The sequence below is a fragment of the Anomalospiza imberbis genome, chromosome 14 (assembly GCF_031753505.1).
Source record: "Anomalospiza imberbis isolate Cuckoo-Finch-1a 21T00152 chromosome 14, ASM3175350v1, whole genome shotgun sequence".
Taxonomy (NCBI): domain Eukaryota; kingdom Metazoa; phylum Chordata; class Aves; order Passeriformes; family Viduidae; genus Anomalospiza; species Anomalospiza imberbis.
In genome coordinates this window covers 19,385,422-19,397,652 of record NC_089694.1, presented here as the reverse complement: position 1 = coordinate 19,397,652, position 12,231 = coordinate 19,385,422, and the positions used below count along the sequence as shown (strand labels likewise).

General features: G+C 53.9%; 1 protein-coding gene across 1 annotated transcript; it reads right to left on the bottom strand.

Moving 5' to 3' along the window:
* Window positions 1-2,771: 2,771 nt before the first annotated feature.
* On the bottom strand, window positions 2,772-9,336 carry SLC7A3 (solute carrier family 7 member 3). Its single transcript, XM_068205336.1, has 11 exons — window positions 8,967-9,336; window positions 8,642-8,800; window positions 8,376-8,553; window positions 8,162-8,274; window positions 7,080-7,302; window positions 6,747-6,886; window positions 6,565-6,667; window positions 6,070-6,281; window positions 5,264-5,430; window positions 4,882-4,990; window positions 2,772-4,775 (listed from the first exon to the last, which is right to left on the bottom strand). The coding sequence occupies exons 1-11, from the start codon at window positions 9,334-9,336 to the stop codon at window positions 4,642-4,644; spliced, it is 1,908 nt and encodes a 635-aa protein (XP_068061437.1). The 3' UTR covers window positions 2,772-4,641.
* Between the last annotated feature and the right edge of the window lie 2,895 nt (window positions 9,337-12,231).

The window sequence follows — 12,231 nt, the reverse complement described above, 5'->3', positions numbered from 1 at the left end:
TTCCCTGATGAGCTGCCATGGTGGGAGCTGTCCAGAGCTTCCAGAAACCTGCTCCATGCCCCGAACTCTGCCAGTCTCAGTGGATGCCGGGGATGGGATGGCAAAGTTCAGTGGGATAGCCTGTAACCAGGCAGGGATGTGCCCATGGGCACAAACATACCCACAAACAGATGTGGGCATGGATGTGCACACATGTATGGAGCATACAAACACAAATAAAGGCACAGGGGGCTACTGTAGTGCCAAGCCAGGGGGTGACAGCTGCAGCTGTATCACAGGCCCATTGCCCTCTAGCCTTGGGTAGCAGCACCCAAAACTGGGTGAATGAGCACAGGGTAGGCTCAGGGCTCAGCAGGGACTCATGTGCTGTCCCTGGCCAGAAGATACCCATGAGGTGGGGTGGTGAAACCAGCATGGCACACTGGGGCACCAGCCTGACTAGGAGGGCTGGCAGCACCCAGTCACCTGTGCCTGGGGGCTGGAGCCTGAGGCTCCGTCAGGGCACCGCGGCCTGGGACACTTGGGGCAGTGAGTGCCTGTTCCTGGGGCCAGAGCAGGAGCCACAGCTCCTTTTACTGTAGGGACAGCCCTGGGAGAGAGCTCACAGCCCCAGCACAGGGGCCAAGCAGAGCTGATGGTGTGGGTACCTCACCACTGACCGTGCAGTGACCCTGCACTACTGCCAATGAACAGTGAGAGATGCCAAAACCAAGCACAGTCCATCTGCCTTAAATTAGGTTTTTTTTGGATACTTATGTCAGGTCTGATTTAGACCAGACCAAAATCTGGAAAATCATCTTTTCTCATGGATGCAGCCCAGCTTCTGGTCAGGCTTCCTCTGCAGGCCATTGCTGGCACCTCCAGGAAGCATCATTTCCAAGGCCTTTACTGTATCCTCTGCTCTAGAACTCGGTGACACAATCCCTGCCTGCACATGGCCTGAAAGGCAGGACCATGGCAGGCTGCTGTCCTGCCCCCCAGGTACCAGCAGCACTGGCTGGAGCTGGTTTGAAGCACTGCTTCACTGCTCCTGGCTCACAGCGAGGACTGGTGGCTCCAACTAGGTTTTGGGCAGGGATGTCACCCAGCACAGCTGGGACCAAGCACTGTTCTGCACTGGCACCAGCCTGGCACCCAGCCCAGTGGCATGCAGGGTCCTGCCAAGGGGCCCATGACCATAGGCCCTTAGCAGAAGATGCAGCAAGACAAACAGAAAAAAAAGCACTTTAAAACATTTAATTAAATAGATTTAAAAATTCACTTTAAAATTATAGAAAAGCAGATGAGGTTGGACACAAGTATAGCTACACTGAGGACATCTTCACAGACACTTGAGCAAGATATTTATATCAAACAGCATGGTCAGGGCAGTACCAGTTTGCTAGCAGTGAGTACCAAAACAAGTTTCAGTAAGCCTTCCTGCAGAGCTCCAGCATGGCTGCCATGCACAAGCCTGGCTCTTGGAAAGCAGGGAGGAGGTGGTGAACAGAGCCATGTGACAGATGGAATGAGTACAGCTGCACCATCTTTCATGGCTGGAGGGCTGTGCTGGTGTCACTGCCCCACTGCGGGACTGGAGGAGGGCAGATACCAGCCCTGGGCCACCAGCACTCCCATCCAGCCTGGGGATTTTCCTGTCAGGGGAAGAGGCAGCACATGACCCAGCTCTGCAGTCCTGACTCTGTGTTTTGCCAGTGGGTAGGGTCAGAGACACAAGACACCAAACTAAGGAATAGTGGAATCCCTATCCTGTAATTTCCATGCTATTTTAAGTCCTCAGTTTCCTCTAATTGGACCCCCAGTTACCTGTCCACAGAGTTCCCAGTCATTCTCCTACATAATACACCCTGTGACTATAGTCACTCAAGCTTTACAACATCCAAGTAGCTTGAGAACATTTCATGCTTTGGTACCATATGGATTGTCTGCTGTCAGTGGAGGTAGTTGGTAAGCTAATTGTTTCATAATCATCCAAACCTTAACCACTATGTGATTATCAGAACAAAAAGCAAAAGGATTAGCATCAATAAAAAAACACCAGGCTGAAGCACTCAATTGAGAATTCTGGTAGCTGTAGGCATGCATCCAAAAAGAATGTCCCACCATCCATGTTCTCCATCTTTCTTCACCTGCTCCATCACATTGTCACAGCATAGGTCACAGCACATGTCACAGTTGAGATGGCCACAATACACAGAGCATCATCATACAATTTCAGAAAGCATCAACCCATACAGAGTAACACCAGACCTCTTCAGAAGGCTGCAAGCATCCACCCTTCCTGTTCTTCAGCCCAGCCTTTTATACCCTCGTGTTCATGCTTGGCACTGTGTGCCCTCTGTTCCCTTTGGTGGTTGGTCAGTGCCCCTGGGCACTCCATGGCTCATTGCTGCCAGTGCTGCTCACCTGCTTCTCACAGCTGTGCCCACTGGGGATGAGGCTGGGCCACAGCCCCATCCCAGGGACACAGACTGTGTGCCACACACAGCCCATCCCATCCCATCCCAGGGACACAGACTGTGTGCCACACACAGCCCATCCCATCCCGTCCCAGGGACACAGACTGTGTGCCTACATCACATGATGGATTTCTGCCATGCCATGATGGACAGCAATCAAAGCCTTTTATCCATTCTCCTGGGCTTGTTTCAGCAAGCCTCAGGTCTGCATGTTGGAACAGTACCTTTACCAGTTCATACCAATGGCAGTAACTGCAAGTCTTGAATCAGGGTATAGTTAGATTCCAAAAATTGACAGGATATAATAAGAGGTAAAAAACTAAAAATCTTCATTTAAAAAATAGAAATAAAAAATAAATAACTAAAATCGTGTCATTACAATAAAGTTACAGGTACAAATATTGGAGTGACTACTTGTATCTTCAGTCACGTTATCTACAAATACAAAACACAAGAGATTCTCATGCATCTCGTTGTACACAATCTCACAAAATGTACCGCTGACTTTCAGATCTTGGCCATTAATTTTCTGATGTAATTTAGTATTACATCCAAAGCAGCCAAAGCTAACAAATTAGTATTGTGAATGTTATTCCAAAATACATCCTGCACAGAAGAATCCAAACTCAAACTAAAAACTTCTTAGAGTCCCCTGAGTTATCCCTCATACTCCCTGATCATGCAAGCACACCATCCAAGAGAAAAGAGGTTCCCCTGGTTTTTCCTAAACTGTTCAAATATTTAATTTACTTCATGCTGAGTATAATCTTCTATAAGTATCCCTCCTGACCATTAGGATCTAATTCCACCTTTCATCTCCATGCTGGTCTCACATCTACAAATTCATCTCAGGAACCAACCTCATCAGAATCCACAGAATCCCAAACATCTCCATTCCATTTATCAGGATCCCACTGCACAACTGCCTCTGCAATCACTGCATGCATTTTCCTGTGATTGACTTGCCCCCTCCTTTCCTTATACTGAGCTACTCTAACTGCAGCCTTCTCAGCAAATCTGGTAAATCCAACTTATCAGCAAGCAGCTTATTTTGGCATTTTAGCATTACAATTTGATTCTGCAACTCACATCTGTTGGTCCGTGTTAGAACACTTCAAGAACTGTTCCTTTTGTTGGTGTTTTGTTTGATATACTGTTAACAAAATCCATCCTCGCCTTTCCAAATCCACAAGTTCTTTTCTTTTTTCAGTATGCAATTTTTGGATGCATTTCAATATATCCAGCAGTTCAACTTCTTTTAACTGACCTCCCCATTGCTTACATGGTCCTCCAACCATAGCCCACTTGAGGACCAGGGAACTGTATGGAAGGTCTTCCCATCTGGGAATTTCAGACAGGACTGATTACTTTCATTTAGATTTTAAAAGCAAATTGTTTTGACCCTGCTGACTATGCTGATTTTGTTTTGCTGGTGAGTAGGGTCAGAGACACAGACACCAACTTAAGGAACAGTGGCATTTACTATGATGGAAAACTGCAAAGAATCACAAAAGAATAAGCTAAGCAAAGCACCTAACCACAAGCAAAGAATTACAAAGGGACAAGCTAAGCAATGCTAATCATTGCTAGGAAAGAATGCCTACAGTGGTTAAGAAAAATACATCACCAGTTACCCCAGTGATGATCCATCATCCAAACCCAAGAGACATCAGCTCTGGGGGGAAGCTGTCACAGCCAAGCACTGGAGAACCATGCCAGGAACTGGAACTCCTGCAGTGCCTCATCCTTTGCAGGCCACGAGGCTCCCCCACTTTGCTGTGACAGTGGTCTGGTTTTTACACTGCTAAACAAACCAGCTGACATAAATTCTAGTTTCATTTTCCTGTCAGCTTTCTCCCAAAGCCTGGCCAGGGCTCAAGGAGGATCCAAGAGAGTTGTCTTTGATCCTATAGCTAATTAGGCCAGATGTGGCTTTATCCTGTTTCTAGATACAAAAAGGTGAACATGTTTTGCCAATAAGTAAGTACATATAACAATACTTTGTTAATTAGTGGAAACATACAACATTTGGTTGGAATGTTCATCTTAGGTCAGCTTTGGCTCAGGGCCTGCTGTTCAGACCTTAGAACTTCACTCTGGGACTCAGTCTCTGCAGGAGAGGGGATGGATGATCTTGTCCCAAAGTGGCGAAGAGGTCCATGAAGCACAGGTCCCCAGGCTCTCAGACTGCAGCAGCCCCGGGGCTGAGGTCCAGTCCAGGATGGTGCAGAGGTTTTTCTACTGTGGCACAGGCTTTTTCTGCATTTTTCCCTTCCACACTGTTCCAAATCCCATAGGTGAAGTAAATACTAAAACCTGCAGGACATTTTCCATAATGAAAAGTGCAATGGTGGGTTGTCAGCACTAACAGATCCCCAGGAGAGACCTGTGGGCACTGCACTCCCCACCGCAGGACACCTACCCACAACCATGCAGACTGCAAACCGCGCCCAGGTGCCCGCACTCAGCTGTACCATCAGCAGGATGTTAATGAAGGTGCTGAAGATTGGCAGGAGTGGGAGGAAAGGTACCTGCAAGGGACAAGAAGTGCCGTGTCAGCTGTGCCTTGCGGGACCAGGCTGGGCTCGAGGATGGTAGTGGCCAATGGGAGGACCCCTCCCAGCCACAGCCCAGAGCACCCACAGGCACTTCCACACTGAGGATTGCACCTCAGAGAGACACGTTTCAGAGCCTGGGCTTTCCTGGTGACTGCCTGGCAGGAAGCCCTGGCAGACCCTGCGATGCCCAGATCCTGAGGGAGTCCAGGGGTGTGCAGACACCAAGATGCAGGGGGCTGCACTCACTTTGAAGTTTAATCGTGCATTGCTCTGCGGCTGCCTCCAAATGATGATGGTGAAAATGAGCAGAGCCACAAGGAGCAGCACCAGAGCCACAACACAGCCCACATTGGCATCCTTCAGCGCAACCACATTGAGGGTCAGGACCACACAGATGACTGTGATCAGTATGGCTGCAAGAGAGGAGGTAGTCAGGGGACTGCATGGCACATGGCCTCCCTGGGGCCCTGAGCCTCACCAACAGCTGTGCGGAGGCACCCACTCCTCTTGGTCAGGTCCAGCATGCACTGTCTCTAACACCCACCCCAAAGCCTTAGGAAAGCGCTTTGCTGGAGACACTTTCCAGACCAGCAAGCTGCAGGGAGCCTGTGTTTGGCTGGGCTTGGACCCAGCTCTGACACTTACCCAGACCTGGCTGAGCCACCCCATTCTGCCTGTAAAATGGAGCCATTGACAGATGGATCAAACCTCGCTGGCTGAGCCCAAGCACTCTCAAGGGGCTGGGGACTGCCCTTGCTGGTGGCCAGCGTGGGTCAGGCTCATCACAGGGATCTCCCATGATCACCTGCAAATCCCCAGCTTAGCACTCATGCCCTCCAACAATGCCTGGCACCCCAAGCCACAGCTGTACCCTGCACTTGGTACCCTGCTTAGGGTTCAGCACCTGCTGGCACTGCCAACAGTGACTGACAGCCTGGCCCCTCTCCTCTGCCTGGCATGCTCTCCATCCCTCCCCAGCTCTACAGAGACATGCCAAAACACTTCAGCCCCTGGCAGGAGGGGACACCAGCCACCAGTTCCCACTCACTCACCAATGACCGCAACACAGACATAGACAATGCGCCCCGAGAGCACAGTGGGGGTGTCCCCAGGTGGGTTGAAGAGCATCGCCAGGGACAACGTCTCTTTGTGCTGGGCACTGGCAGTAGTGATGGTTGGGTTCATGATCACTCTCTCCTCCTCATTCCCATTCAGCTCCAGCATTTCCATGGACTTCGGGGAGTTCGGCTGCCTGGGCTGGTACCTGAGCAGGTAAAACAAGCTTGCAGCAGAGCCCAAGCAACTTCCTAGCCCAAGGGAACAATGGGCAGCACCTTCATATCCCTGCTGCTTCAGCAGTGGCTCCGCAACAGCCACTCCAAGGATATGGCCAGAGACACACACAGGCTCTAGGCAGCAGCCTCCATCTTGGGGGCTTGACACTTCCCCAGGATGCATGCCCCTGGAAAAAAGCTGTGGCTACAAGCCCCCAGGACGATGTAAGGAACATCCACCCTGGGCACCGCCAAAAACGAGGAGTCACGCACCGGAGGATGAGCACGCACACCGCCACCAGGGAGTAGGCCAGCAGCGTGCCGATCGACATGAGGTCCACCAGGTCCTTCAGGTCAAGCAGGAGGGCAAACACCGCTGCAATGAGAACATGCAGCATGAGCACAGCTCCAGACCACCACAGGGCTGGGTGTGAGGAGGTGGCCAGGAGCCTTACCTGCGAAGAACCCCGAGACAAAGGTGGCGATCAGAGGGGTCTTTCTGCCACTGTGGATCCGGGAGAGGAACTTGAAGAGCAGCCCGTCCTCTGCCATGGCATGGATCACTCGGGGCATGGGAAACATGGAGCCCAGCAAGCTGCCATGGAGAGAGATTAGGCAAGCTGCCCACATCTACCACCCACAAGGGGAAGGGACCAGCTCTGTGCCCCGAGCAGGACAGCAACTGGACAGAGCAAATCCCCAGCCCAGCCAGATTAATGCTGTCGGTCCCTGTGCTGTCGGTCCCTGTGCTGTACCCCAAGCAGTGGCAGGAATAGAGCCAGTCCTACCTGGTGGAGAGGGCACAGAGTGAGCCAACAGCAACGGCGTAACGGGCAGGCTCCCAACCAACTGCCTTGAAAGCCTCAGGCAGAGGGCTGTTCTTGTTCAGGAGGAAGTAGGGCACCATGAGAGTCAGGGATGCAGAAACCCCAAAATAAGCCACAAAGCAGATGAGGAGGGACACGATGATGCCAATGGGAATAGAGCGCTGTGGGTTCCTGGCTTCCTCCCCTGTCCAGACACAAGAGGCCACATGTGCCCCACTCCATTGCACAGCACAGGGCAAGTACTCCCAGGGGATGAGCCAGAGTAGGGACTTTCCATGGCAGCACAGGACTGGGAAGCAGCAAGCAGGAGCTGTTGGAGGGGGCGGGGGGCCTGGCTGTGCTGCTGCTGCACTGGCAGAAAGGATGGAGCTGCCTGGAAGCCTGTGCTTGCAGACCCCCTGGCCATGCCAGCCCTTCCCCACCACCAGCAGCTCCCTCTCCCTACAGAGCCTGTTGAATGGAGGTCATCCTTGAACGTGTGCCTCGGCTTTGCAAAGGTGTGCTGCACCAGGCTCCCAGCAAGGGGCTCGGCAGCAGGAGAGGAGGCTGCTGGGCAGTCCCTGGAGGCAGGGTGGCACAGGCAAGGTCAGGCAGAACAGCCTGTACCAGCCACCCACTAAGTAGATTTCTGGGGTAATGAGAGGAAATTGAGAGAGCTGCCTGTGCTCCAGGAAGCAGCAGTTTTGCATGAACCTAGTCATTTGGAAAAAGGCTGCTTGAGGCTGGGAAATAACTAGGAGGCACCAGCAATTCCCAGCACTGCTGCAGGCTCGGCTCAGCAGTCAAAAGGCTCCCCGCTGCTCTGGGAGCTGGCTGCACAGGCAGGGTGCAGTCCTGCTCCCACCATGTGGTGCAATGGGCCACTCTTCCTGGGGCAGGGCAGGCTCTGAGACCTTTCGTCTGGCCCAGCTGAAGACACAGACTCCACAGGGAAATCTCCCAGGAGGGGTGAGACCAGCTGTTTTCCCACACCATGTAGCATCCTCCCCCAGCTGCTGGCTGTGCAGGGGAAATGCCCATGCCACCCTCACCCAAGGCAGTACCTGTGGTGGCAATGCAGTCAAAGCCCACGAAGGCATAGAAACAGGTGGCAGCGCCGGTCAGCATCCCTTCCAGTCCAAAGGGGAAAAACCCACCAGAGCCAAAAGCTTTTTTCCTGGGAGAAATGCAGGAGAGCAGCTGCCGTGAGGAGCAGGGACAGCAGGGCCTATGCCTGCCCTATGCCAGATCCCGGCCTGGCGCAGTTGCTCTACTTACATGTCATCCCCTGGGTCTGGCAGAGAGCAGTTGACACAATTCTCCTCTGAAAGCTGCCAGTTCTTGATGTCTCCCTTGATGAAGCCAGCAATGATGACAAAGCTCAGCACCAACAGGTTCACTGCCGTGAAGATTTTGTTCACAAGGGCAGATTCGCTGACACCAAAAGCCAGCAGTACTGTGGGGACAGAAGAAGTGAGTGAGGACCCATCAGGCTCCCATGCCATCAGCCATGGTACCATGGAGCCACTCTCCTGCACACCCACCAGTAAGCAGCAAAATCAGAATCAATGCAAAGAAGTCTGGATGCTCGGCCAGCACTCCTGGCAGGCGCATTGGGATCTTGTTGGTGAAGAAGGTGGAGATGTGGTTGCCGATGATGTTGTCAAATGTTGCACTCCAGGCTCGAGCCACACTGGCTGTACCTGGTTGATGGCAAATCCGTGCATTAGTCTGAGTCCAGGGCAGATGGGCACCAGCCACCTGCACCTGAGCATCCACCTCCCTGCTGATCCCACCCCACACCCTGCCCCCCCCATGCTGCCAGCACGAGGCTGGAAGGAGCCCCACACATGCTGCCTGGCCTCGTACCTATCACATAGGAGAGAATGAGGTTCCACCCGGCTATAAAAGCCCAGATCTCACCAACGGTAACGTAGCTGTAGAGGTACGCAGAGCCAGCCTTGGGGACACGGGCCCCAAACTCTGCATAGCAGAGTCCAGCCAGTACAGATGAGAAAGCAGCCACCAGGAAGCAGAGGACGATGGAGGGACCAGCCATCTCCTTGGCTACCTCCCCAGCCAGCACATAGACACCAGCCCCTAGCGTGCTGCCCACACCCAGGGATACAAGGTCCAGTGTGGAGAGGCAACGAGCAAAATGCGTGTCATCGGAGCTCAGGTCCACCGTGTGCCGGCGGATCAGCTTCTTCCCAAAACCGGTCATTTTTTCCCCCAACATCTTGTCTTCTCTTCAGTGAAGCTCAGCTGGTCAAAAGCCCTGCAAGAAAAGGGAAATGTGAAGCTCAGTGTCCTTTAGGCAGCAGGACTTGGTACTACAGCAGGGTAGGCAATGACGGCCACAGGAGCCTGCTCCCAGCTCACTCATCGGCACCATGCCCCTGCCACACTGGTTGGCCAGACCATGGTGATGGCACCCTCCAAGGCACTGTGGGGGTGCACACACTCTGCCTGCACAGCCCTTGCACCACGCCAGTGAGTCAGGGATGAACCCAGTCAGTCCATGGTGGGAAATGCTCATTGCTCAAGCCCTGAGTGGTCTCAACCACAGAGCTCATAGGCACATCCCAAAGCTTGCCCACTGTTTCCCAGGCTTGACAGTATGGAGATCCTTCAGTCCAAACTTGACTGCTGGCACATTTCTCCAGCCTGCCACATAGGTGTGCACAGCAGCAATGATGTGGAAACAAAGAATTCCTCCAGCACAGGCTTTAGCAGGCTGGGCTGACTCACTGGATGCAGCCATTGCTTTGTTGCTTTTGGCATCTGCACCACATTCTCTATAGGGATGCATAAAACACAGCATGGGTGCAAACCCCTTGTCTGCTTAAGTCTGCCAGCTCTACAGGCTGTAATCACTCTGAATGTGTGACATACCTGCTCCTCTTGCTCAGAGCAGCCACCTATCCCCAGAAAGCTCTGGAGAAGGCGAGGCATGGTTCGGCCGGCAGGAGTGCGGCTGATGTGAAGCAGGCATCCAGCACAGAGGAAGGAAAGTGGTTCCCAATGCCCATGCCCACGGCCACAGCTGGCACCTCTGCCTGCTGAACCACCCACCCGCCAGTGTATTCTCCCTGCCGGCTTCTCCCTTCATCGAGAAAGTGAGAACGCTGCATACAGGTGCCCAGGACCGCACGCCACACTACATGTATCGGCCTAAGCACACAAGAATAACTTTGTGACCATTTCCATAGAGGATTATCAGGATCACAGTGACAGCCACCAACTCGGCTGTTTCCCCATAACCAGCAAACCATCCTGCTTCTTGATAAATCTCCTCCCGTGCTGGCACGTCTCACATCCAGCCTTGACCCCAAGTGCAACAAGTAGCTGCCTTCCCCAGTGCTGCTCAATTGTTCCAAGTTATCTCCAGTACCCGACTCGAGATCCGCACGAGTCAGGCGGCAGCCGGAGCCTCCCGCTGCATCCCGGTGCCTACCGCAGCCCGGTAGCCATCGGATCCCGCCGCGACTCGGCGAAGGCGTGGGAAGCTGTTAGCTCGGGACCACTGCCTTAGACCCCGCGGGGGCATCTCCGGTCCCGAGGAGTGCCAGTCATGCTCCGTCTCCCCGCGGAGCCCGGCGATGCCGCGGGTATGGCAGAAGCCCAGCGCGGCCCCGCGGCAGGACCGGCCACGTGCGGGCTGGCGGCAGCTGATGCAACAGCGGCACCGGTTGCGCCAAGCCGCTCCGGTCCGGCGGCAGCGCCCGCCATCACTCACCAGCGGCGCGGCGCGGCTCGCCCCCGTGCGATCCCCTTCAGCTGAACGCAGCTCCGTTCTCCGCCGGGCCTGGAGCATAGAGAGGGCGAGTTGCGCCCCCGATGTACTAGTACTAATGGGAGGCGGGAACAGGCGTTCAGCAGCTTTCACCCAAAGCCCCAGGGGCGGAGGCGGAGAGCAGGTAGAGCTGAACGGGCATTGGAGGGGATTGGAGCGGGCATTCCTCCCAGCTCCACCCGCGCCCGGGTTCCCGCGCTCGTTTTCCAAATATAAACTCCAGTGACAAATGGCACCGGGGCGAGGCACGGCTCGGCCGGCGGGAGTGCGGCTGCTGCGGGCGGCAGCTCCGAGACCAGGGCGAGGCACCTTGCTCCCTCGGGAAAGGCCACGGAGGGGGCGGCTGAGGGTCCCCCGAGTCCAGATGTGCCATGAGAACAGAGCCTGCCCCGGCCTTGCCCCGCCGCGGCTGGGAGCGAGGCCAGCCCGGCTACAGGGGCTGCGAGCGGAGCTCAGCCCGCGGCTTGTGACTCTACCCCGGCCTCCGTGCGCTCCGCTACTGCCCCCTCAGTTCTGGGAGCAGCAGGCAGCTCAAAGTGATGGGAAACGCCAGTCCTGGGAGAACTGCTCGGCAGCCAGGAGAGAGGCAGGGGCCAGCACCATCCTCTCCAGCACGCAGCCTGGGACCCGCCTGTCAGCAGGCCGCGCCTGATGCAATCCAGTGCTCGCGTGTCGTGAGCGCCCATTCAAAGCCGTAGCTCACAGAGAGGCAAGCCAGCCCCTCGCTGGCATCATTGGTGTTCTATGTAACAGGTATAATTCGCGCCATTTTTTTGCATGATATACATATAATATTAAATAGTTGTTAGAATGTACCCTTTGGCATTAGAAGCCCCCCCCCCCTTCTCAGGCAAAACTAAGTGTGTGTTGAAACCTGATTTACAAGCAAGGGGATGTGGCTGCCAGGAGATGGGCCTTATCTGAGGCGATACGGAGACACCCAGGCGCTGATCATCGCGTGAACGACCCGAGACGGACATCAGAATCATCCCCTCTGTTCCCGTAAATTTCATCAAGAGTTTCCACGACACCGGACTTCGAATTTTTCTGCCTTGTCGCTGAGAAGGAAATCTCATCAACTTATGGGACTTTGAATGAAACAAAGGACTGAATGCCGAAATCCTGGCTTCAGGCAAAATTTTCCCTATGAAAATGGCTTGTACCAGGATGGTGGTGTGGAGGCATAAAGTGAAACCTCTGCTGAGGCTGATCTCTGTGTCTTGCACCCAGCGCCGATCCCGGGCTCGGCACTGTCCTTTTCCGTGTGGCTGGCTAAGTTAGATCTCTATTGCTACAATAAATTCTTTTAATTTTTTAAATTTGGCTGGATCATTTTTC